Below are 26,805 nucleotides of genomic sequence, written 5' to 3'. Positions count from 1 at the left end.
TTTTTTAATGTAGAATTAAATCATACTCTAAATTATTTGTAGATCATCATTTATATCAACACTAATAAGGCCTACCTTAATGGATGTGTTGGTGTCAAATTTAAAAGATTTGGTTTGCCCATTCTCCAGATATACCTTCAGAACATTTGGCATAAAAAGAAGAGAGTTGTCCTTCACAGTTTCCTATACAGTCAGAGAAACATAATTTAAAACATGCAGAACATACAGTAATCATGACTGGTCTACCCCCAGCCAGATCAAATAGAATGTTTTATTAAGAGTTTGGGAGCTAGGTTGTCCATTTACGTCTGTGGGGAGAAGTTTTATGCAGGGAAAATGAAATAGAAGTCTTACTGGGATCTGTCCATTGATGATGACCTCTTCCGCGAAGCGCACTTTGACTGGATTAGACTTTAACTTGGCCTTCTTGGCTGCACTGATGAACGCTGATTTAGGGGACTTTAGGAGAGAAGAGAAAAGAAGATCACTCCATTTATGAAATATTCATGGATCCTTTTTCAAGGGCATTATGTTCCTCTCTTTAAACATGACACACCCCTTTTATACCACTATATCATTACATACACGCGCGCACACACACACACATTTATTTATTTATTTATTTATATTTTTTACTAAGTCTGTATTTTTGAATGTAAAACATTGTTTTCTATGTCTCTGCTGTGCTGTGGTGGTGCTGCCTATTTTTGGAAGGAATTCAAGCGTAACTGTATTTGTTCTGACTTTTATGTAGACTGTAAACAAAAGCCAAATATATGCTTCTGGCACTACGCACCACCATCTGGTTCTCCTGTGAATGTTGAGTCGGAAAGTTCATGTGGGGTCTGCTGAGGATCTAACACACTTGGAAACAGGACTGAGATCTCCCCTGTTTCGGTGTTAGCCAAGCACTTACTTTCAGAAATGGCCTTACTATAGCAGTGCCAGCTTTAGCATATGGTGTGATTAATGAGTTGTCTTTGCACAGTCAACAAAGTAATCAGATCCAAACATACCCAAGCAATCCATATCAATGCCAAAGAGACCTACTGGATACGGCTGAACCACGGTCAGCATGATGGATTCCTTGCAGCTTCTACAAAATAAAATGACAATATGAAATGCTAATTGCAATCTAAAAGGTTAAAGAAGTCTTAATTAGTTTATTTATAGTATGGTAATGACCGGAGATTTGCAGACAATACAACGATTAACAGTGTTCTTTGTAACTGAAGCATCCTGTATATATATCACTGCTATATTAATGAGAAAATGCTAATTATATACAGTTGTGAAAGTGACAGACAAATAGAAACAAATAGCCTGGGCTATGGACTGTTCAACTATACTATAAATATAACATACGACTGCAAATGTAATACTGTTGAAAGCTCTCTGTAAAATTACTCTATTATGGCTTTTTTGGGCCTGTTGAATACTGTCATACCTGACGAGGTCGATGACCTTCTCCCTGGGTGCTGAGCTGACCGGCTCATCATTGATCATGATGATCTCGTCCCCTGGGAACAGTTTGCCTTCTGACGGACCACCTGAGATCACACCAATAAGAGAGTTGAGTGCTGCACACTACGTGCTAAATCATTTTTTTTGATTATCCACCTTTCCAGTGTTGTGGCTCATAGCCCTAATGAATGCTTACTCATTGAGCACAGTTAAAATCAATCATCTACGTAAGCTGTACTCTGGACGGGCATCCCCCTTCTTTCCTAAGCCTATTTTAGGAGGGTTTAAACTCCTCAGGGAAATGAATGGATGAAATAAGCCACTGTTGAACATTAAAGTGCTGTAAACAGCCGGGTCACTTTACCTGGTGTGACTGAGCGCACCACCACAGGTTTCTCGCTGCCTGCTACGAAGCCAAAGCCAAGCACTGGGTCCCGTCGCATCTCCACCTTACGGGGTGCAGGTGCCACAAACTTATCACCCTCCAAACGCACCTCCTCCAGGGAGCTGCTCTGGGACACGTGGCTGGACAAACCATGAAAGAGCGAAATAAATAATTAATTTATTGCTTTGATCAATGAAAAACACAAAAGTAAAAACACATGTGAGAGTCTTGCTTTTGTTTCAAAAATTACCCCAGTTCATAGGGGAAGAGGAACTATTGCTATCTAGTGCCTCTCTGCTTACCAGCCCAGGTTATAGGAGTAATGGCTTGTGTATGTTCTGCTTGCAGTGATACTTCAGTTTATGAGAAAACATAATTAATTTATGAGAAAACATAATTAATTCTAATTGAATGTAATATTTGCTTAATTATTTAATGATCAGTCGTGCTGCACAAACAGGGTCATGGCACTTTTGCCTCTTTAAATCCTCAATATGAACACTGGGATTGCTGCCATCACTATTTGGCTGCACTCAGAAACCTGCAGTCTGAATCTGAACCCTATTTGACCCTTTACTTACCCTTGCAATTTACCCTGACAGTGCATTTTCCCTCATCCTTGCAATTGAATTACTCTCCCGTGCCTTCTGCAGATAAAAATGCGCATATCTTGTGTTGTTCTCACATAGTCAGTCCTTCACTGCTCCCCCTCCTCAGCGTCTTTCACTTATTTCTCTCCGGCTGCAAAGACATCGACAGCTCCGTATGGCGCCCGCACTGTTGGGTTAATTCAAGCCGTGGGCAGACAGTGTGTAATTTGACAGATACTCTCCAAGCATGTACTATTTGTGCGCAAATACTAACAATTAATCTTTCATAGCACAAAGACACAGTGCGATCTGTCAGTCACAATCCCAGCGCTTTGACAAGAACAGCCAAGGAATCAAGATGTTCAAAGATAACTGTCAACCGATAGCTTGGAAAAGATTCAATAACGGCTGCAGCTATTCACACAGCTATAATAAAAGCTCTTATTTAACAGTCAGAATAACATGTTGCTGTTTATAAATGTGGACTTTATAGGCAATTTCAGCAAAACAACCTGTTCCACTGAGTAGGTTTAAACCTGCACTATAAACATTCAAACCTCTACTTTGTTGTTATGTGTCCAAATAAACTATGACAGATTTCATACCATTTGTCACAGCTTTGAAAACAGCTGCCATTATCGAGGAAGATCATTTAAAAAAATGTATCATTTTTGTCTCAAAGCTATCATGTTGCAAGATTTGTTTTAAAGATTATTGTTCAAGTTGTTCACAAGTACTGCAGGCTCTATGATGATTCTCAAACTGTGACGTATGTAGACACTATGTATTGTTATAGTTTGTTCACATTTACTCCAAATATAACACCTGGTTTGTCTTGATTAGGCATAATTGATTTATGTACACATGAAGAGTTCATTTGTAAAAACAGATATGTGATCAAGGGATTGCACTTCACTGTTTGTATAGAAGTGTTTTCCAAAGCCAAGTGTATTTTACTGCAAGCTAAACATTATTTCATCTCTTCTTGATAAAATCCATTATTCATTATTGTCATTATCTGTAGGAGATGTAACAAAAAGAAAAATACGGAAATTCCTGTTTCTGCAATGTTCCTGTTCCTCTTTTTTATTTATTTATAGTACAATATTCTAGCCTGTGGTGTTAGGTACCAAAATGCTAAGGTGTCAGAGAATAGCATAACATTTTGGGCATAGTGTCATGATGGACAAAAAGTGAGAATTGCTGTAACAGGCCAGCAGATAGTAAGTGTCCGCAATCAATTGTTTTACTTTTTTTTAGTCAAAGGAGCATTATGTGCTAAAATTGTTGGGGAGGCTATGGTAAATAGTAACAAAAATACACTGATCAAACCTAATTCACTTTAGCAGGTAAATACAGAAAAACTAACATGTTCATAGACTGATGTACGTAGCTTTCTCTTTTACATTGTAGTATTTCTGAAAGATCTGACTATATGACTGGTTCATCACATGCGATGTTCATCTGAGCTCTTCTGGCCTTATTGTGGGAGATAAGACCAAGGAAAAAACAAGTGTCTGCTGCTACCCTTTCAAAGCTTAATTTTAAAAGATAAATGTACTTTAGTTAAAGATGGGGATATTACACCATTAGCACATGAGGTCAAGTGGCCCACCTATGATGCTACAGCTGTTTTTGAGATGCTAGTTTTGGTCATCAACATTAAATTTATTAAAATAATAATCATTTTTCTCCTATTTGCAAATTTGTGCAGCTTCAAAAATGTTAAAAACACAATTCTTGAGTGATGACAGTTGTAGTTTGTGGTGTTGTTTTTGGTGAATAATAATAATAATAATTCCAGATAAAGGGTGAGTGGCTGTTTTCACTATTGATTACAAAAAGAAAGACAACATACCACATACACACCTGATTGTTTCTGTTGGTGACTTGTTACATTACAACCAAAATCTCCATATTGCCATCTTTGTTAAATATAATCCTGGCCTTTTTAATATTGTTATGTCACCAAAACTCAGCAATTCAATAACAACCAACTCTGTTAACCTCACTATGCTAATTGAAGTCAGTCACCTGCACACATCTCCAAACCTCCAGGGCCTTCAGACTAATTCCTGTGGCTTGATCCTGGATTCGTGTTTTGCATCTCCAACAGCTTGGGTACAAATCACAGCCATATGGACCTGTGCATTCAGGAAGAATACAGTCTCCTCTCCACTGAGCCACCTGCTAAACATGGCCACATTCCCATTGTGCAGACAGCCATGTATCAAATGGTGCCTAATCATACTCATTAGCCGCTAGTGTATCTCCACAACAATCTATGCAGCAATCACAAGAGACACACTGGTGAGTACATAGGAACAGACTAAAGTGTACAAGTCTTGCGCATTTTCGAAGGACAGACAGAGAAGCTTGTTAGCCGCAGTGTTATCCAGTTACTTTGACTTGTGAAGAGCCTCACACAAATTAGCCAAACTCTGTGGTCATATTTGCTCTTTCCTGGAAGTTGACCTCCTTAAACTGCACAATTAGTGGCATAGTTTTTTTGTTTTTTTGCAGGGCGCCTCTCACAGGGACAGCAGAGATAGAACCAGCTGTGAATCTGCCAGATCGCCCAGGTGGTAATCAATCTCTGTCGGTTCATTTGTAAATGTTGTGATGAAGTCAGTCAGATGGATGCAATGACAAATGAGACACAATGCAAAGATTTATAGACATAAGTTAAAGGCTTGGGCGGTAGTTTCTCCAAAAGCAGCAGATGGATGCATACCCACACTAAAAGATGATTCTATTACATCATATATTACGCACTGTCACATTGTAAATATTAAAGACATACTGGTTTATTCATGTGTCCCTGTCACGCTGACTAAACATGTGTTACATTTAAAACAATTTGGCTTGCAGCATCCCAGAGCCTGAGCGCTGACAATCACACAAACAGACAGTAGATTATTCATGAGTCTCCCTCAAATTTAGCAAAGCAGTGTGTCGTCGCAGCCCTCTCCTCCAGCAGACACGCTCCTCTGCCAGCACTTTCCCTGCTCCTTACTTCTTATGTAACTGCTCTGACATCACGCTCTCGTGCTCTAACCCATGTGTGACACCTTCAGCAGTAAACCACGCAATTATGAGAAATAGACCACTAAAATAGATAGAGGTGTCAATGTAACAGCTAATCACATCTCAAGTGTGACAAAAAGATGCAACATGCTACACTACATCCAAACTTCGCATCCAGCCGCACACACAACCAGTTGATATTCCCTGTACCTGGTCTGGAAGTGTCCGTCAGTGAGGATCAGTTAAACTCCCAAAGAGCAGAATGCAGCTCCGAACAGGTGAAATCTTCATGGTGCGCAGAGCCGCACTCTCCAAGCCCCTTGTTGTGCATTTGGAGCACTGCATGAGTAGTAATGTGGGTGTGCGGGAGTGTGAGAGCAAGATAGAGCCAGAGAGAAGAGAGAAGACAGCTCCCTCTCTTGTCTCTGTGGGCAGGGAGTGCGCAGCGGCAGAATCAGTATTCTGAATGCACAGATGGAGACAGTGTGGAGGCTGTGACGTGGCTGGAATAATCACGGGTTAGAAGTGAAGTCTAAAACATCTGGGTCTAAGAGAGCTCCTTGCCACTGCTACCCCTGACAAGCCTCTCTCCTTAAACACAGGGCACTTACTTGATGTAGCAGTCACGGCCCTCTCTATTGGTGCCCATGTCCCACCCATTGGGGGGTCCTTGCGAAGCACTCCAGGTCCCTGAAGGGGGCGGCCAGCCGGACGACTTCGTCCTGTGGCTGTAGAGACAGAAAGCACAACATTTAGCAGTTTGCCCATATCCTTGTACAACAAAAGAAAGAGAAAAAAAAAGGATATTAGGATACATATACACTTGTCTGATAACATCCCTAGAAACATCCATCAAGAGAATATATAGTTTACTCACTATATTGACTTTTTGCTTCATCTTTCTCCATACGGTTTCATTGCTGTGTTTGTATTGACTAATGATGCTATGTGTGTAATGTAGTGTAAGACTAAACTAAAATTATAGATGATATATTGGACCCAGACATGAACTATATTTTTTCCATTTTATTTTCAGAAGGTTTCTGAATGGGAATATTTTTAATGAAAATCTTCCCCTTAAAATCCTTTCAATGGTAAACGACTCCACATTATCCTTGCTTTTTAAGGAAACTCATACTATGTTGCAAATATATCCTTCTGAGCAGATATACAAAGTGAAAGCTTTTTGTGTGAACATTTACCTCAGTAAATTACTTTATTAATAACGAAGCAGGGCATAACATTCTAGTCCACAACAATCACAAAAAGTACCACTGATTTAGTTATAGCTATGTAAAAATGTTACTAATGTCATTTCGAAGCAGCAGTTACTTTAGCATGTCAGTGTAACATGTCCAAACATCAGCATGTGAAGTAGAGTGATATGTAAACACGCAGTGATCATAGAGGGTGTTTGATTCCAGCGTGATAAACAATGTTCACTCATGGAATACAAATCACATTAATTACGTAAGCTCCACTCTCGGACCGACTTGTCATGGCTCTCTGCAGCGCTTTGAGAGGCATGAAATTGGTTTAGTTTGGATATGACAGTGGATTGCATACAATATAAAAAGAGGATTTTAATTATGTGTTGTTTGATTAATTGGTTGTATATGCAGCATTTTTCGGGGGGAGGGGGACATTGTTAACACATGACAGTAATAAAGCATTTTAGTTTGGAATATTTTCCATGTTGATTTTTTTTATTTTGGTGTTAACACTCCACTTTGTACCTGGGGCTGTAATTAGTGTGACACACCCTGTTGTACATGTGCACAGCTGCTTCCGTCCCTCTGTCAGAATTCTTGAGTTATGCTCCTGTGTCTCCCTGAAAAATCAAGCTAGCACATGTTTTAGCTTTGCTGGTTTAAAAAAATTCTTAAAATATAAAGTTTATTTAACAGATATGTTACTATTTATAATAATAATTTTCTTTTGCCTATAAAATAGTTTTGATGTGAAGTGTTGATTTATTTTTTTCCTTTGTGTTTGTAGGGAGACCAAATCTTGCTGTCCACTGACTTATGCCTTTTGCCACAGTTTTAAAGGTTTGAACATTTTAGAGTTAATTTTATTTTTTACATTGTCAGAATAGAGCAGCCTGTAAGCTGGGAGATTCAAATTTATTCCTTTTTTGTTTTAAAGAGCATTAAACTTGCAAAGAGAATCATGTCCTGTGACCAGTCTGTCCACATTACATATAGATTTTGTTATTAATAACTTGTTAAATTTACTACTAAAATGAGATTTGCATAAAGAACTCTGAAGTCCTTTACCACCTCCATAATATGATAATAATAATTCTATATACCGTAATTTAATTTTGAATACAATCCAACCATATTCTATTTTGTATCTTATTTTGTGTATCAAAAGTTTCCTCTATGTCACAGGTTATTTGAGTGCAGTTAAATAAATCTACAGTTGGTTAAAATTTCTCATTGCTGTCTTTGTTCACCATGCATCTCGTCTTGCCTTTATCTTGGTCTTTGTGTCTGGGCTCTGGGTGATGCTATGGAAGCAGTAGCAGTAAGTTATGTCACTTCAAAGCCTTGTCTGCTGTGTAACAGGGCTCTTCGCATTCATTATTCAAAGCCTCTCTTTCTCCCCTCTAAATGTTTCCCCAGTTACTGTACTGCCGATAATAAATTGCGTTGCAGTGTGTATCAGGGCTTGTGCATTCACTTTGTCTCTATGCCTTTGCACACGTGTCTTTGTGAAGGATTGCATCATCAACTAGATGTATAACCTCTGAAAATAGAGTACAACAAAGTTTTAAAAATATTTAATTCTAAAATGTTAGAGTCTATTACTAACACAAGATACAAAGAACTGGGTACTATGTGTTAGCATAACTATTTTGAAGACTATGCAGGAGCAGATACGCTAATAAAACAAATGACACATGTTTAACTAAAATTGAGCGCTGATTTGTACCAGGGAGGCCTCCTTCTTGACCGATGGTAAAACAGATTTTGTCTTCAAATTAAGAATTGCGTTTGTCCATTGATCCTCAGAACCCTTATAATATCCAACTGTTGTGAATTAGTGATGCATATAGACCATTGCCTCACTTATCTTGCTTCAAAGTTGGCTGACCTTTTCAAAAAGATTTTAATGACCCCATAGTTCTATAGTGGCTATTACAAGTGTATAAAGTTTTAATAGCAAGAATAGAAAAGGGAAGCTGAGGCCTAATATGAGTTAGTATAAGTTATCAGTTTAAGTGACTGTAGAAAGGGCGAACTTTAGTCTGGCTATAACTAGAAGTCAGAAATGGAAAAGATTGTAATGTCACCATCACCAGTACAGAATCTTGTCGTATGTTATACATGTATTAGTATTTCCACACATTCTTTTGGATTCTGACATACAAAAACATTTAGAAACCTTCCTCCTCTTGACTGATGGAAAAAAGAAACTGCCCGGCAAGATTTGATCAATGTTTTCTTCATTGATTAGCCTGCACATGCCCGTGTTGTTAGCTTTAAAAATCATACACAACACAACAACTCTGTGTGAATACAACATACCAGCGCACTCTACTCACAGGGTCTGGAGCTGAGCCTTTTGAGTATGTCTCTAAAAAAAACCCATCCATTTTGTGAGTCTCTCCTGACCACAGCTTCTTGCCTCATTCATAGCAGTGATCTTTGATTTCCATTGTTTGCCAGTGGCAGAGGCATTATCCTATTGAGTCACAGCTCTCACAACAACTCCCACAACAGCAGTGGAGCAGGTCTGTTCATCCACTAGTGGACAGTGAAACAGATATTGCTTAGTTTGCATTAATAAATAATGGGCGTGCAGTCACATTGGACTAAGTAATTGAGCGCTAAGTGGGCAAGCTATGCTATACAATTCATGAACAGGTTGGCTAAGAGTCAGAGGGAGGACAAGGCTGAAGAATTCAGCTCTTCAAGTGATTTTATAGATTACAAAATGCTGTATATTTTACTGTCTAAGTCACTGAATGTCTGTCATATATGTCATTAGTGTTAGAATATGTTATTTAATACATTTTGTCATCCCTGTCAAATGTTTTATTTTCAGTTGGAGTAAATTAGGTGCGAGGTAAAGCTCACTTGTCAGTCCTTCATAAAAGTTGCATGACCGAAGTGATCCTTGCTTTATCTGTGTGCTTCACTTTTGCTTTCATTCCTGCAAACAGTGCAGACCTGTACAGTGAGCTACACTGGGCTGTTATGAAAGCTGACCAAACTGCTAATGTGGGAAGTAACTATGCATTATGAACAAGCTGCAGCTAAGAGGAACATTCCAACACAGACACTCACCAACTCTGAATTATTTACATCAACAATCTGCTTCCAGAACGCTACGTGAAACCACAGCCTGCTACCACGTGGCTGCCATTAGACATATTGAGGATTACAATCAAGTCTATTTACAGTCATGTCATATGCAAATTGATATTTTATCTGCAAGAATGGCATTATGTTATTGCTTCTACCATGGACACTTGGCCCTTTGCTCTAAAGTAATCTTCACTCTAAATGTAAGCATTACCATGCTGGCTCTAATGCAGCAGAGCTGTATTTATGAAATATTTTCTACCTCAAAGATATGTGACACTGCTGCAGCATCCAATGAAAATGTTTTCCCATGTTTAAATATAGTGGTTATTAATCAAAGAATATGTTAGAGGGGTGCCTTTTTACAAGAATGAGGTGACACACAGCAGTGAAGAGGCTCTTGTATTAAACCAGGCGTTTATGCACAGATAGTCTGCTAATGTGATTCTGTTTGGATATGAGATCTGCAGAGAGAGAGGCACAGAGAGGGAGCAGATGAGATGACCATCTCCGGAGGGAAGGCTGCAGCAGACACAGAGGAACCTGTGTGATTAACAGCCTCTCTCTGCTGCTGCTGCTGGAAGTGCCTCATGCACAGCCACAGCCCTGCTCCTGTGTCCTGCCCTCTGTGTGAGGACACTTTACCCCCTGTGTCGCTCCAAACATTGGGTCACTGGGCCACTGACATCAAACAGGTCATGTGTTTTGAAATGTCAGTTATTCAATCTAATTTTGTCTCACTTTTACAAAAAGGCCGACATTCTCTTTCTCTGATCCATAACCACATTTATTCAAAGAAATGACTGAGAGCAGTAACCACTGGAACCATTTCAATCAATCTAAAATAAACAATTAGTTCCTTTGGCGGCCCCTTAAAAACTCAATTAATTTACACAGACTTGCTATGTGTCATCTCCCTCTGCAGCAGAACCACCTCCACTCTTCAAGAAGAACACGCTGCTGTCTTACCTCCACCACAGCACATTTGTATAGGAGACTACAAATCACCCTCTATTGCTATTACCATTACAGCAAAACTACCACCCAGGAGGACATGCTTCAGGATAACAGTGTCTATTTTTCCCCATTACTCTAACTGAATATTGTATACCGGCATTTGTCTTTGAAACCACTGATATTGTTGCTACGGGCAACAGCAGCACTGTCCTAAGCAGCGCTCTCTCTCACGCGCTTGCCTCCTCGGAGTGGTTTGGGTTTGTTAATCTGCTTTGGGTAAGAATAAAACAGCATCTGGGAAACAGCCACCCACTATGAGGCACGTGCTATTTTACACTGGCAGCTCCTGTTCACCTGCTCCATTCCACACACACACGATCTACTGTCTATGTGTCTGTCTAGATGGTTAAGCACAAAGACTGCAGCAGGGCACACATCTGTTACACAAGTAAGCTTCCAACCACAACAGGTTCAGAGCTGATGCATGTGCAATTTTCACAACTTTTAACATATTTTTAACTAGCAGATTTATGTATAAAATAGGCTATGTCCCCAAAAGATATATATAAAAAAAGACTTTTCTGACAAATGTTACAATCCATGTTTGTAGAGATCTAAACTACAGAGTTAACAGGTTATATTGGATGGATACATTTTGTTGTTTGCTAATGACATTTAATTATCCAAATAATTGTAACTTTACAATCTGCTAATTGTGGCCATTCAAAGTTATGTTTTTATTCAGTTGTGATTACTCTTGCATCCCAGTATTAAACATTAACCAAGCTTTTATAATGCACTTACCCTGCATCCATTGATTTCCCAAGACTGTACAATGCACTGTACCACTTTCCAGTTCAAATCTCTGAAGAATAAAAGTAAAAGATCTCAGCTCATATCTGGGCTCTGGTCCAACACACTCTCCGTCCAGAACACTAATGTAACTATGGCATCTCTTTTGTGGGCAGCGTTCTGATGAATATTCAGGCTAATCAATGTGTCTGCATACTGTGACTACGGTACAAATATTGTTAGCAGGCAAAAACCCCTAGGCAAAAAACAACAGCTCACAAAAGTAGAATAAATCAATATTGGCTTGAATACAACAGTTTCCTCTTTTAAGAACAGTTGTGGTTACTACACTAAGGTCCAAACTATGACTGTATAAGTGTGCACCGTATTTATGTTTCTTTGGTTATATACATTATTTGCAGTTATTTGTGTGCCATGGGCTCCCAGTGGTTTAAAACTCCTAAAACAAAACAGAAAAAGGTTGTCTTGATCAGAATCACAATTACTCTTATTCATCCCCAAGGGAAAATTGTTTGTCTGATTGTCTAATTAATAATAAAAAGACCACATAAATGCTAAGAAGATTTTCTGAAAGGTTCTGTAATTGGCCATTCTTGCAAATTTTCATGTGTATCTGAAACATGTATTGCATATACAACATAGAAGCAAACCATCGCCACGCTCTATCAGCCAATCCTGTGTCAGTAAATCACTCACTGAGCTGCAGAGGCTGCACTAGCAACGATTAATTATTGGCTGCAGGTGCTGGGGTTTAGGTAGTGAGAATTTAGAATAGAGTCTTTTTAGATTTAAAACAACTGGATTTCAGCATTGAAACTGGCAGCCCAAATGAGAGATTCATGTGAGGCTCGTTCTACTTTCTGACTGGATAATCGTCTTGAAATCCAAACACCAGCTTATAACATAAACAACTTAGTCATCATGTCCAATTGTAATGTGGTAATTAAGAATAAATCTGCATTACAATTGTTAGCATTAAAAGCAATATTTGATTTGAACAAGTTTACTTTGTATCTGTGGACACATAGCTCATGTTTATATAATTTAAAATCAAATTCTTGCATGCTGTCCCTTTAAATAGCACTGTCTAGATTGTGCATGTATATGGACCTTATTATTAGTTTTAAAGGTAAAATCAATGTGATTTTGTTTTGTCAAACCTCGTTGTCTAAGCCTGAGCAACTGAGCATCTGGAAAATCACAAAATAAGACTAATGCATTATTATTATTATTATTATTATTATTATTATTATTATTATTATTATTATTATTATTATTATTATTATTATTATTATTATTATTATTATTATTATTATATATTTTTTATCAAACAATTCTATGTAGTTATGCTTTTCCATTTAAAGCTGTGCTTTGACATCTCTTCTTCGTCTCTGTCAGAGAACAAGAACCTTTAAAGTGAAGTACTGGATCCACGCAGAACATAGACAGGCAAACAGAACAGTGTCTTTGTCTCCAACAGCAGTGGGCCACACATCTGGGGGCGTCACAAAGCAGAGGAGGAGGAACCAGCTGGGTGCAACATATACATACAGTTTGTTCAGTAAAATGTTCTTTCGAGCTTAGCAAAACCATATCCTGCTGACTGGAGCTCCTACTGGCAGCTGTGAGGGAAGAATGGGCTACAGAAAAGCCCAGCAGCAGAGCAGTGGTAACTTGCAATCACGGACAGCATTGTGTGGTGTTATTAACAGTGACAGCATGCAGTGATGTTGGTATTCCACTGGGAGCCCTCACATAAAAGCAACACTCAAGGATGCTAACAGGAAACAACTGACCCATCAACTGCTTTCTTTCCTTCAAAACCACTGAGAAGATGAAAATAAAGCCGCAGGCAAAGATGACGCACAGGTAAAATGAAAGAACTATATCTGACACTTACGGCATCTGATTTAATAATTCTCCATTTAACCCAAATCCCTGGAGGATTACTGTCCGCTGGGGCACATCAAACCAATCTAGCAGATCCAAGAGTGCACAAGGTGAGCTATGTGTCCTACCAAACGCACTCACATCACCATATATTTGCCTCCCAATCTATTACAATTATTTTATCACGCTAAAATATGACAAAGGAATCAAACATACTTTATGCTTGATACACTTGGCTGCATACATTTTTACATCATGCGCAAATGGTGTGTGTACTCGGCTCACGTCAACATAAATTACTCTAGGATGGGTCGATATTTCAAATCAGATGTTCATATCACGCTGCCAGCATATGAGTTATCCCTCAACATCGCCATTGATTTTATGAGAAGCTTCATTATCACCACCACACCAGAGTGGAATATTTAGTGAAACTACAACACAATTCAGAGGGAATGAGTCAACTTTGAATAAGTGCCTCCGCTGCATCCGCCCCCACTCACATTCATATGCCATCATACATGACTGCACAAGTTGTCACAGTAAGTCAGCAGTTTTAACGCACCCTACATGTATTTCCTTAGGGTAGATAGAAGCTCGACATGCTTGTATGGAAACATATGTAAGACAGAAATATTTCTCAGACTCACCCAGGCAGCTTTGGCATCTTAACGAAGCTGAAAACATCCATATGTGCTGCAATCAACCAATGCTACCAATCTGCACAATTCATCCCAGCAGCATTGTCTGATAAAATTATTATCAGGGGCTAAAATAAAGTAGATTTCCAACCCCCCCAAGTCTTGTGGAGAGATTTAGTCCTGTTGTCTCAGCTTGGGCATGGTTGAGTGGCCGCTGTATCCGCGCCTTGCAAATCCACAGTCTGTTGGTAAAAGGGAATCTGGCAGTCCGGCAGTTTTCCCCCCACCCTCTGGCCGTCACATCCTTCAAAGCATGCCTGTGTTTAGCCCGCGTTAAGCCACCTTTCATTTAATTTCCATGGCGGCGGAATGATGCGCACTGTAAGCAGCACGGCTTTGGAAGAGGAGCGGTGAGTGAGAGGAGAGGGTGAGGGAGGAGGAGAAGGAGAGAGGGAAGGAGGGAGGGAGATGGGGAAGTGGACAGGGAAGTGGGATTGTGTGTGTATGTGCACAGAGGTAACACGAGCCACTACTAAAGGACAGCCGTGTGGAATTCCCGAGAGGCAGGTCTCAGCTCCCAAATGGAAAAGGGTGGAAAGGATCGGGGGACAAACAGTGACACAGTGTGCTAAATGGTGGCACAATGAACAGGTTTGCTCTGACTAGTAACGGACTTGTAATATCTGAGTGTGTATTGAGTACAAGTAGATAGCTTTATCGTTATATTTTATGTAGCGTTTACATTTCACTACATTCTGCTCAACAGGCTGACTTACTGCATATTACTTATATTATGAATAATATAGCCCAGTGTTTCCCAACCAGCACGTACTTGTAATGTTTTCAGATTTTAAAAACGTTGAAATTGATATTAAAAGTCTTATATTACACAAAATGGTCTCTTGTGAGCTTTTAGTCATGCTATACTATTGTTACCTGCTCAAATCATACCCAGAGTTGTGTTTTGTTTCACTCACACATATTGGAGTAACACTGCATTATTAGTCTGTCTATATTTCCAAAGCTCAAAACGCTCTGCTCCACATCACAAAGTGGAGCGGAGTGTTTTCAGTTCAGAAAATAGTCTCATATGGGCTTTTTAAGTATGTGAATAAGAAAATATATATATACTGTTGCAGTAACTTCGACATCTTTCAGAATGTTTTGTAGGATTTTAGATGCTAATATCATTAAAATACGAAAATATAACATGTGTTTATACTTGACAATATACTACTATAAACAGATTTATTTGCCTAGTACCCAAATCTGGAGGTAGCCAACTCGGAGTGTGAGACAAAGCTTAGGGGCTTCTGTAATTTACCTGTATCCTATTCTTTGCAATGCTCCTTGAAGGAAAACATAATTATTTTGCATTTAGAATCAGTGCCTGTTTTTCCCCGCACGATTTCATTCAAAAACAGTTTAGCTTTTGACCTATGTTGTTAAATGCCAAATTAGTCAATACAATTTTTTTACATAACTGTATGATGGCACAGTAATAAATCCACGACAAGGACAAAGAATTTCATAAGCATAATATTTTGTCCAAGCATAACTCACCTATCACATAAACGTTTGGAATTACGAAACCAAATGAAAGCCTGCCAAAACAGAACCTTATTTATAAATGCGTTTGCTTAAGATGAATCCTTATACTAGTGCTGTCCATAACACACACCAACATGAAAAAAATCAAGCTAATTGCTCAGTTGAAAAGCTACAATTATGCAAACATGATTACTCCCAAAGCGCTGCAATCATAATAAATTATCTTTGTATTAATTTCAAATGTTATTCAAATTCTAATAGCAAACTGTAATACTCCCACCATCTACTGTGGGAACATTCAGTGATAAAGGGACGCACGCATAACGAGCTCCCACACTCTCCACACTGCTTCACATTAGGTTGCCCACTCGGTACGCTGCAATATTTGTGACCTTTCGAAAACACTGCCGCTAAATGCTCCAGCAATTCGCAAGAGGGCTTCAAAAGATTTTGGCTTTAAAATATTAGCTTACAATGGCATTCCACCGTGGACGGCAACAACCTCCAGTGAATGTCTGTGTGATTAATCAATGTCTATGCGAGGAAGACAAAGGCTGTGATTCATTGTGCTTGAAGTAGTCTGCAGCGTGCTGACAGATGCTGCGAGCCTTCTAATTTCCTCTGTGGTATTTCTAGGGAGGCAAACGCATCTTCATACATTTCCACATCTCTCGTTAACCCATTAGCAAAGATGCCGGGTCATTTCTCATGCCTTTTCCCATCTAAGTAATAACTACGGAGGTTTTGCCAACAGATTAATCACCTGTGTATGTGCAAACTGAAAATGATGGACGCATATGTGCAGGTAGAAGTGTAAATATTTATCCAAATGCAAGCACTAAATACAATAAGGCTGATCTAAAAATGTACTACACAAGCCAGCTACCCAAAGACTGGAAAACGTCCACCATAAATCAAACGGAGCAGATGAAATGCCTTTGCTGAAAAACCACCAAGTGTCAATTAACCTATTTTCTCATCCACGGAGGTGGGCACTTAGTCTTGTGTCTCAGACTACTGCGGGATAGGGAGCAGTAATTTATCCTCCTGGAGATGTGGAGAGATGGAAGAAAATGCACTACTTTTGGGATAAAGAACCATTTTTGTTTTCTGTTGTAAACAATATGAGATTCTAGTACATACATGATTTTGATAAGTCAGTAGTATCTGGCAGTGATTGGACCTATTTTGTCTAATGTGTCTTTAGTAACTGATGTTAAATGTCCCATATTTTGCATTATTCAAACTTGTTATTTTCAGACACCTAAAATAGTATTTCACTTCGTATAATCCCAAATAATGTTCACGTATGGAACACAATCAATACCCAATTTTAGTAAAAAAAACAACCAAAAAAAAGCACAACTGTTGCAAGCAGAAGGTTCAATAACCCCAATTCTGGTATTCTGGTTTAGCATGTTAAGTAGTAAATAAAAAGTTTTGGAATTTATTGGTTAGAGCTCAGAGGAATTTGAGCACTAAAATGATATGAATGAGTATGTTGAAGACCTTTAAAAACTAGAACCTGGAAGTACAAGCAAACAAGATCTGAGTCCAAGTCTCTGCACTAGCTTCTTATGGCTCAGAGAATACACTTTAAAACAGCCTGTGTACAAGTCTCTCCATGGACCAGCACCAAAGTACACCTCTAACACATAACATGCGCCATATGAACCATCTCACACTCTGAGGACTTCAGGGACCGGCCTCCTGTTGGTGCCCAGAGTCAGGACTAAACATGGGGATTCAGTGTTTCAGTTTTATGCAGCTAAAACCTGAAACAGAACACTTCCTGAAGATGTGAGACAGGCCTCTACAATGGTTAAATCCAGGCTCAAAATGGTTCTGTTTAGCTGTGCATATAACTGAAAGGTTTTTATTCTGTACGCTTCTCTTTTAATGTTAATTTTATGATGATTATTTATGATTTGACTTTGAATTACTTTGTGCGTGAATTGCACTATACAAATAAACTTGCCTTGCCTTGAATACCACTTGATGACATCATGCAGTGAGACCTAACGTTAAAGGGTTCTTGATAGGATATAGACTACACATGCGGGGTTACTCAAACAAGAGAAAACTCAGAACTTAAAAACATAAAAAACTAAAACCAAAAACAACTTTAAACAAATGTAAAGACGAAGTTAAAAAACAACAACAAATAACTCATTTAGCAGAATATGGGAATTTTAAACAGTTTAATTGAATATAACATGACACCTTTTATTCATATCACATTGAGCACAAAGATTGGTCAGATTTTAAGCAAATTCTGCAGCGGACTTGCATTGGAAGTATTAAAATGCCAGAGTTCATCAGACTCTGCAGGGTGAGTCAATGTGCCTTTGCTACAAGTGATCCAGGCCATAAAGAATGTTGTCACTTTCACTCAGGGTCCCGCTTGTACACGGTCCTCTACAATGGATATAATGCCTCACGTCCAAGTCAAACCTCTTGATTTCACCTGACAGATCTACATTTTATTTGATCATGCCTTTCAAACATCAGAGGAAGAGTGCTGTTGATGCAAGCCTTGTGGATGTGGGCCAGGATTGGGAGAGTCAGCGTACTGTGTGGCCAGTTGTGTTTGTCCATTTGGGTTGGCAGCCTGGAGGGCAAAAGTGCGAGACGGGGGATATTCGGGTCAGACAGGAGCGTGATCTGAGGAGACTATAGACGGAGCTTTTGTCTGATAAACTCTGCCCCGCTGATCCCCTCTGAGTGTGTCCTCTTTCCAAACAGCTGATTTCAGTCATTTCACATTTGGCCACTTAAAACCTCTAAGTGCTGTAGATGTGGGATCATGTTGCCCTTTCAGGAAAAAAAAAAACACTCTAAATTGTTGTGGGACCAAGAGCAAAATTGAAGTAAGGATTTGAACGAAACTACTTAAAATCTTAAAACAAAAGAGTTGTGTTAAACTGTCAAAAGAGGTAAGAGCTTACTGCTACTATCACCAGGCTGCTGATGTTACTATTAAAAAAAAAAGATTACTGCTTTTACGGCTACTTTTCTATACTACCAACACTCCCATTTATTGCACATAGCAACAAAACCACCTTCTATTACCTCTGCTACCACGTACCACTATAACAACAAGCCCTAATCGAAGTACCACTATTATTACTGCAGCTGCTGATACTACATGTTGTCGTATCAGTATTGTAATATCATGTAATTTCACAACTCATTTTAGTACTTAAGCAGATATTTAGATTCCAATTTATTTGAACAGTTAATAATTTATTATTTAAAATGCCCAAATTGGAGAAGGCAGAGATAAAGTACGAAGTCTTATTTACATTAGATACTCATTTAAGTAAGTATCAATACTGAAAAGAAATGACATAATTGACCTTTCCTCAACAGTTTCATCTTGAGTTTTATTAGAACTAGTGTAAGACCAAATGGTATAATAAACAGTTGCTCTTATTTTGTGTTGAAAATTACAATATTGTCTAAAAAGAGCCTCTAAAATGATCATTTGGGTATCAGAATAGGTCTCGAGTATTGAGTCTATTCTTTAGTATTGAACTCAAGTTTTGTGACACTTCTGTTGCTCATTACAACAACGCCCAACAACTTTTAGAAAAACTAAATGATTTATTAAAATGTGTCAGTTGTATTTACCTAAATTTAAGAGGCAGATTACTTCATCCCACACAGCCTAGATGACCCCTTGACCTCACCGGCTCAGTCTGCCCTGCGCATTTTGTGTTGGCACTGCAATTTATCCACCAATCCATCTCAACATGCTAACTTTCCAAATCTGCTAGCACGCCACTAATTACACCAGCGCGGAGGCTGATTTATTCAGTGAATTAAATAGCTTTCAGGAGTGCAGTTTAAAGATCGTTTGAGCTTGCATATTCAGCCCTGTGACTAAGTGGAATGAAAAGTGTTACCTGGCTGGATGATGCTATGCTTAAAAAAGATTAGTGATTTAGTTTGCCAGTTGGGTTCTGCCTTCCGATGAAGTTTGAAGTAGAAATAAGTAGTAGAGGATGTAACATATTCTGTTTGAGAGATACGGGGAAGAGGAGTGCACACAAACGCAGCCAAAAGAGGAGCCTGCAGGTTCGTGTCTATTTAACACTAAGCATGCCCTTGTGGCTCTTTACAAGTGTACTCCATCCATCTATCCATTTATTCCTCCAACCGCTTAAACCATTCAGAGCTGCCTGGAAATGAAGTCCCAGCATGCACTGGGCAAAAGGCCGGCTCCATCCTGGACAGAGGCCACGTCCATAACACATAACATCTCACTGAACAAGAAACTATGGATGTACTAAACAGTCTAATGTCCCATCTGTCAGTCTATCTGATTTAACATTGCACTAATCAAAGACTAAGACTAACACTGTTTCTGACATTTAAAGGCCTGTGCAGATTTCCCCCAAAGAGGGTCATGTGGGATCATGGGAAAATGCTAAAGGCCAAAGAGGCAAATTTGAACATAAATGTTCCAGATTATTAGGGCACGGTTATTATTAATGACACAAATGACATTTTAAATGTCAATGGGATTACATGTAAAGCCCCTTTACGTTGTGGTAAGCAGCCGTGTGTACATTTATAACAGTAGGATGTGATCAGATTGTTACTTTTATATCTATTTTTTTAATATTATTTCTTAGCTGAAATATTGGGTAGCCTATATTTTGATAAAATAAATGAATTTATGACAATTCAAAATTAAGGACATTTTCTATAGAAGTGTGTAGGTGAGATAGTGCACTGTAAAAAAGACATTTAACAGATGATTTAACATGGCTCGAGCATTTATACCTGCCTGTGCCACTGTTTATGCCTACTGAGTTTTCACCTCCTTTGGAAATAGCGCTCTTCATTGACAACTTACTGCCACCAGGATGTGAGGTTTTATTGAACCTGTATGGTTTATTTATTACCATGGGCCATCAATAATAGATTTTAATGTTGCCAGCAGTGACATATAAAATCTGACCTTGTGACACTATTGGTCCAAAGTTAAGTCTTTGAACTTGAGTGACAAAATAATTCTAATTCTGAATATGAAAAAAAAAAAAAAGATCTACTATTATTAGTTAAACAAAAATCTAAATTCTATCTCTACATCAATATTACTGATTAAAACCAATATTTGCACTGTTCACCACAAAAGGAAAAGGACGTATTTGGTGTAAAACTGCTGACCTTCATCCCAACAATGACACTATGACAACACAATAAATCAATCATTTGTTTAGAAAAAGCAATCCGGTCTTTGATTTTTGACCAATCCCTCTCTGCTCCTCCATGGCCAATGCACTTATCCAGTATAAGAGTCGCCATTCTGTAGATAACATTATATAACTTGAGATAAATAACCACGAGCTACTTACTGAATGACAGTGAAGATGCCTATATCACTGTCGTCTGAGTCCATTGTTGACGTCCGGCCGTAAACAGCTTACTTGGTGTTTTTTTTCCGGATGCAGGCCCTGGAGCCCTTTTCACTGATGAGCTCTCCTTTTCTTCTGAGTTTCTGCTACTCGATTTTGACTTTCCATAGGCAACAGTCTGACTAAGGCATTCAGCAGTTATGATTACATACAGTGCGGCTGCAGTAGTGAGCGCCCAGTGCCCGGGGGGAGGAGAGTAATGAAATAACATCAGATTCCAGGCCAGTGCATCAGAAAACACACAGGGATCAATGGTGAGCAGCTGGACTCCCATGACTGTGTGCTGGTTAGGGCTGCTTCACTGAACAACATGCAAAACATATAGAAATTCATGTAAGGTAACAGTCATAATAACAGTGATACAAACATACTAAACGGCAAAAGAAAGGCTATAAAATGTTGCGGCTATTATATGTTGTTCAAATATTATTCTGACTTCTGCCCAGGCCCTGTGGAAATGGCATGTGTTTTACCATCCATCAAAGCTTAAAATAATGCTAAAACCATAATCCTAGCTCTATCACTCGCTGCCTGCCAACTGTCGCCCATAACCAGCCGCACCAAATCCCATATAAACCTGGAAATTAGATCTTAGCCCTAATACTACTGCACATCAGGTATTTTACATGAGATTCCTATTGTATGCACTAGTATTTTCATGTAATATAAATTTGTGTGTATTTGAGCACTTTTACTATACTGTATAAGACCATCATGATTGTTCATGCTGGATTATGCCATGCCGAGTCACTCATGCATGAATGGCACACACACTCTTCCATTAGTTATGAACTGAGCACGTGTCTTTCCCTCTGTGAGCAAAGGGAGCTGCTTGCGTAACACATCCCATGCTGCGTATACACACTGTAGCCAGCTAAATGCGGGCTCATAAAATACAGAGATGCTCCCATGTTATGCACTTCTGCCCATTTTTTAGTACTGGCAGTGAAAGTGACATCAAGTGTTCAAATGTCCTCATTTAACTTCCACTGAATTCAGCAGGTGTCATGAACAGCTACTATCCTATGGATTCAGGACTGTGCACCTGAACTATGCCCATTGTAAATGACTCTTAGATTTACACACTGATGTATAACTGACATAGCTATGTCTAAATATTATTGAATTGTACTTTTTTGGGACAGACAAAAAGTTTTAAAAACAATATTATTGCAGATTTTTACATTTCCAGCATTTGGCATTCACTTATCCAGATGTTTGATCACTAAACATAAGGTAGGTTGTTCACATATTGTGTCCTTCAGCAATGAAATAATGTTTTACGTGACTGTGATTTTGTAGAAATGGCCACTTCTCTGTCAATCAGCCCCAGGGCAGCTGTGGCACATTGTCCCCAGCAAATCAGATCAACAGTGACCACCCATCCCTTGGATCTGGAAGGGAATTTGGAATTTTTCCCATAGACTTTAAAAAATAATTATATAAAAAGTTTGAGTACCTGCTGGGGGCTACGTCAATCAGCTTTGTGGTAACCAATGACCACAATGACCACACTATTGACCATTTTATTTCAAACCTGTTTCTGAAACTCATTAAACCATTAAGTTCATTAAACATTTTGCCCAAAGTTTTTAAATAAGTTTTTGGAAAAAAAAAAAAAAAAAAAAAAAGGCTAGCCTGTGTTGTGCCTTTAAACTTATAATATTGATTTTTTTGTAAAAGTCTATGGGAAAATATATGGGAAATTTTGTGGGTGGAACTGTTGAGCTCCATTGTCACGAAATATTTTCTTAGAAACTACCGTAAATTATGATGATTATTATAGTTCTCTTTAGCAGTTCTAATTCTTTCTTCCCACACATTGAGGAACCACATTATTTTAAGCACATAACGTGTAAACACAATACTTCCCTTGTGACATGTGGTCTGTATCTCCCCTGCCTGTTCTGTCTGCAACAACAGAGCGGTGAGTCAAACAGACAAAGGCGGCCTCTCTGTGCGATAATGCCACACGAGTCGGTCATGTGGCCTAACGCGCCCCTCGGGCCACTGCACACTGCCACTGCGGCCTGCTTTTTCCACACATATATGTATACAAACCACACATACAGAAAGAACAGCAACAAGCATTGCCACGGATCACGTTTAGCATGTCATCTTAGGGTCACCGCCGCCATGATTCAAGACACAGCTGATAGGCAAGACTCATTTAACTCTGCATGGATGGATAGCTCATTTGTTCACATGCAACAATTCTTCCTTGAAAAATTGCTTTGACAGCGTACATGGCCCTAAATATCTTCATTAATTAACAAAATCACTTAAGGCCAGATGAAAGTTATATCATCTGGAGTAGACTGGGGCTGAACCTAACCAACAGAAGCTCAGGCAAAACCTGGGGCAAAGCAATAATGAAGAGATGCATGTTGTAACACAGAAAAGACTAGGAGCAACTCATTTGTTTTCTTTACATTTCCATTAGTGCCTTGACTGGAGCAAGAAGATGCACTCATTTGCATAAAATGATGCCAGTGGTTCAATGCACAACAAGATGAGAGAACTGTTTGAAAAGCAAATGCTAGTCCATGATTTGTAAAAGCAATTAAGCACCTTTATTTATATAAAAGCATTTGGCTACAATGTCAGGATTCAGGGTAATTATTTTTTTCCATCAACGTCAAACTGGCTATTAATCATGACTAAATATGCCACAAAGCCATTAACCCAGCTGGACAAAACTCTTCAGATGCCTTTAAAAATGAACATTGAAAACTCACAATTTAATCAAGCCACTTCCCCATTCATCACAGCAATCAGCCATGAAAGCAGAAACAACTAGTCCAGATTGCACCAATACACAGTTAAATATACCCATAGACAGGAAGTACAAAGAAGTCAATTGCTGTCAATGGGATCGCAGGATATCGCATTCCTCAAATCAGATAGGCCCTCTTTCTCTCTCCCGTCAGCTCGCACACATAACACACAGGCTCCGCCCCCTCCTCTCTGCCCGGGGAGGATAGGATTCACAGCATCCAGCAATTATCTGTAATGTGGGAGAAAAATCAATGCGCCCATGGAAAGCTGCTAAGGTCACCAAGCCGACTTTGGCGTTCAGAATGAGAGGCTTGTTATGCTTGTGGGGCAGAGGCTTGAAGCTTCTCTCAAGTTGCTGTGAAAAACTGTGTAAAAGCGAGGGATTACGATAATTATAAGCTTGTTCAGAGAAATAATTGGCTTTGGAGAGCTGAATAAGGACTTTGATAATCTATTAATATACATAGAAGGGCAAACATCTGATATGGCAAATAGCTATTGGGATGGAGGATCAAACTGATACAAAAATGCATAAAGAGACATGGTACTTACCTCTAGATAATAAATACTAAACTTAATGTGCCTCTGCCTTCATTAAATGTCTACTTCTGTTCTGATGAATGGTCTGTCTCCATAAAAAGGTTATTTCTATGTATGAAATGTTCCACAGTATGGTATTAAAGTTATCTATCTCCATGGAAACAAGCAGCCGACTCAACTACACAAAGTTACAGGCCAGATCTGCGAACTCACAGCAAGAATCCATGTTTTTCAATGTATTTTGAAACATTAAAACACTTAAATAACAAGATAATTTAAATGCCATGATGTGAAACAATCTAGGAAAACAATAACATCTACATGGAAACAAGCATGTAGAGAACCCCCAATCAGAAATGTTCCATTGTACACCCTGAACAGACATTTGTTTTCATCTGTCAGTAAAAACAGTAATAGTAGCTGTTGATACAAGTTAAACAGCTGACCTTGGTTCCTCCTGGTTTTCCTCCACAGCCCCAGCACAGGTCTCTGCACTCTCTGCGCTCTCCTCCTCCATGTCCTCTCCATCCAGGTGTCCTGTGACTGCGACTGAAGACTCTGTACCACAAAAACAAAACCCGCTCACATACTGTAAAGGGGGGGGCCTGCTTGAAACATTGATAGTCTGCTGTAAATTCTATTAATGGCAATGGGATATGGAGAAGAATGAAAAATCAATATTGCGAGCTCAGTAATGTTTGAAGGATGAGCTTTGAGTGGCAACCTGAGCCGCGTTGCCTTTCCTCTGCTTCTGTAAGTGGTTAATCAAGTGCTTGTCTGACATCTAGATTGCATTTTCCTCTCACCATTACTCCCCATTTCGATGCAGAGATACGCTATCAAATGTAGGAGATGGCAATGTGAGTAATCATGGAAGTCAACGATCTGATAGAGAGGCGCTGGTGGAAAACAGATAGAATATCAGGTTCGGTTTTAATGTCTCTGTGTGCCACAGATAAATATAATGCACTTGCTTAGAGCTCCACTGTATCTCCACATGGGCTGTATGTGGGTGACACAACATGTTTAAATGGAAACTGTAATCTTGTGCTGTTGGGCAATAGGTAACTGGCACTGTGAGTGAGTTATATGTTTGTATGCAAACCCTATATGCTACTGTGAAAACGCACTTGGCACAAGAGGTGGAATATACATATTGAAAATAGCTGTTGTTGTTATGGAGACATGCAAAAATTAGAATATCAAGTAGGCCTTTATCTTCTATAATCCTACTTTTAACGCTGTAAAAAGAGCTGATGCTTCCAAAGAAGGGTGTACATTGAAATTTCATGTTTTTGCTAGTTAATTTTACAGTCCATTGAATCAGTTTTTCTGATACTTGAACTATGAAATTTATAGGCACGTTTAAAGCACATTTTTGAGCACAGCATAACATTGTTTGCATATCACCATCAGGATAAAAACATGTTGCCCACTGAGAAAAACTGTAATATAACTTAAAAAGAATTAACAACAAGTGAGAATAATAGACAAATCATCAAGGTGATGGTATTATTTTGTGAAGTTTAAACAGCGAAGTTACAAGTACAGTAGTAGTAGTACATTTTGTCAGTAGTTTTATTAAAATTCCCCCTCTATTATTTCAAGCAGAGTGGGAATTACACAGTTTTTTTATAATGAAGGAGCTAACTGTAACCGCATGCTGTTTCTGGAAATTTAACCTCATGAAAGTTTCTATTTCAATAGCAGGAAGTCAAATTTTTTTAAGTAGATTTTTGCAGAAACACTGGTGCCTTTTTATTTTACACAAAAGTTTATCTGTTCTCTGTTCAAAGGGAAAATTCTTTTGATTCATTATGAACGACCGCTGATAAACCACAAATCGAAATGCTGCAAGCTGAATTAAAATTCAGTATAAGTTATTTTTAGTGGTACAAAACAACATCCCCAGTGCATGGTCCAATATTAGATGTCCTCTACTGCCATCTAGTGGACAATACTAGACTCTCATATAGCCAGTGCACTACTCCTGTTATTCTAAGCTAAATATTTTAAGGTAACCCAGAGTTATTACAATAAATAAATTAATAAAATGCATTCTGGTATTTAAATAGAAGACATGAATGGAAACACTGAAAATCTGTAAGCATGTAAAACATTGCTGGTTTTACACAAACTGGAAATTAACGATACTGTTAATTTGTAAAACTGCTGCTTCTAGCAATTGTATTTCAAATAAAAAGATAAAGTTAATCTTTTGGTGTTTTTTGTCTTCAATGTAAAGATTATTATTATTATTATTATTATTATTATTATTATTATTATTATTATTATTATTATTATTATTATTATTATTAAATTGGAATCCTCTAATGTCTCAATTTCCTCAATGCCTAAGAAATATGTAGTCATACTGTCATTGCACTTAAAAAAAAAAAAAAAAAAAGTTGTAGAAAAGTGTTAAAA

General features: G+C 38.6%; 1 protein-coding gene across 4 annotated transcripts in view; it reads right to left on the bottom strand.

Annotated features, from left to right (window-relative positions):
• Positions 1 to 26,805, bottom strand: part of frmpd4 (FERM and PDZ domain containing 4) — a 39,282-nt gene that overhangs the window by 6,770 nt on the left and 5,707 nt on the right. For 2 of the 4 annotated variants that reach the window (XM_055230480.1, XM_055230481.1), the window contains 7 exons: positions 24,825 to 24,936; positions 6,078 to 6,194; positions 1,829 to 1,989; positions 1,448 to 1,550; positions 1,051 to 1,096; positions 355 to 459; positions 76 to 183 (listed from right to left, as the gene is read on the bottom strand). In XM_055230480.1, the coding sequence (XP_055086455.1) occupies positions 76 to 183; positions 355 to 459; positions 1,051 to 1,096; positions 1,448 to 1,550; positions 1,829 to 1,989; positions 6,078 to 6,194; positions 24,825 to 24,895 (711 nt within the window). In that variant the 5' untranslated portion in view covers positions 24,896 to 24,936. Of the gene's footprint in view, positions 1 to 75; positions 184 to 354; positions 460 to 1,050; positions 1,097 to 1,447; positions 1,551 to 1,828; positions 1,990 to 5,676; positions 5,953 to 6,077; positions 6,195 to 14,092; positions 14,478 to 24,824; positions 24,937 to 26,805 lie in introns of those variants that run through there. The other 2 variants (XM_033987270.2, XM_033987271.2) reach the window with 2 other exon arrangements.

This window comes from Periophthalmus magnuspinnatus, chromosome 21 (genome assembly GCF_009829125.3).
Source record: "Periophthalmus magnuspinnatus isolate fPerMag1 chromosome 21, fPerMag1.2.pri, whole genome shotgun sequence".
Classification (NCBI taxonomy): domain Eukaryota; kingdom Metazoa; phylum Chordata; class Actinopteri; order Gobiiformes; family Gobiidae; genus Periophthalmus; species Periophthalmus magnuspinnatus.
This window is presented reverse-complemented; position numbering and strand designations above follow the sequence as displayed.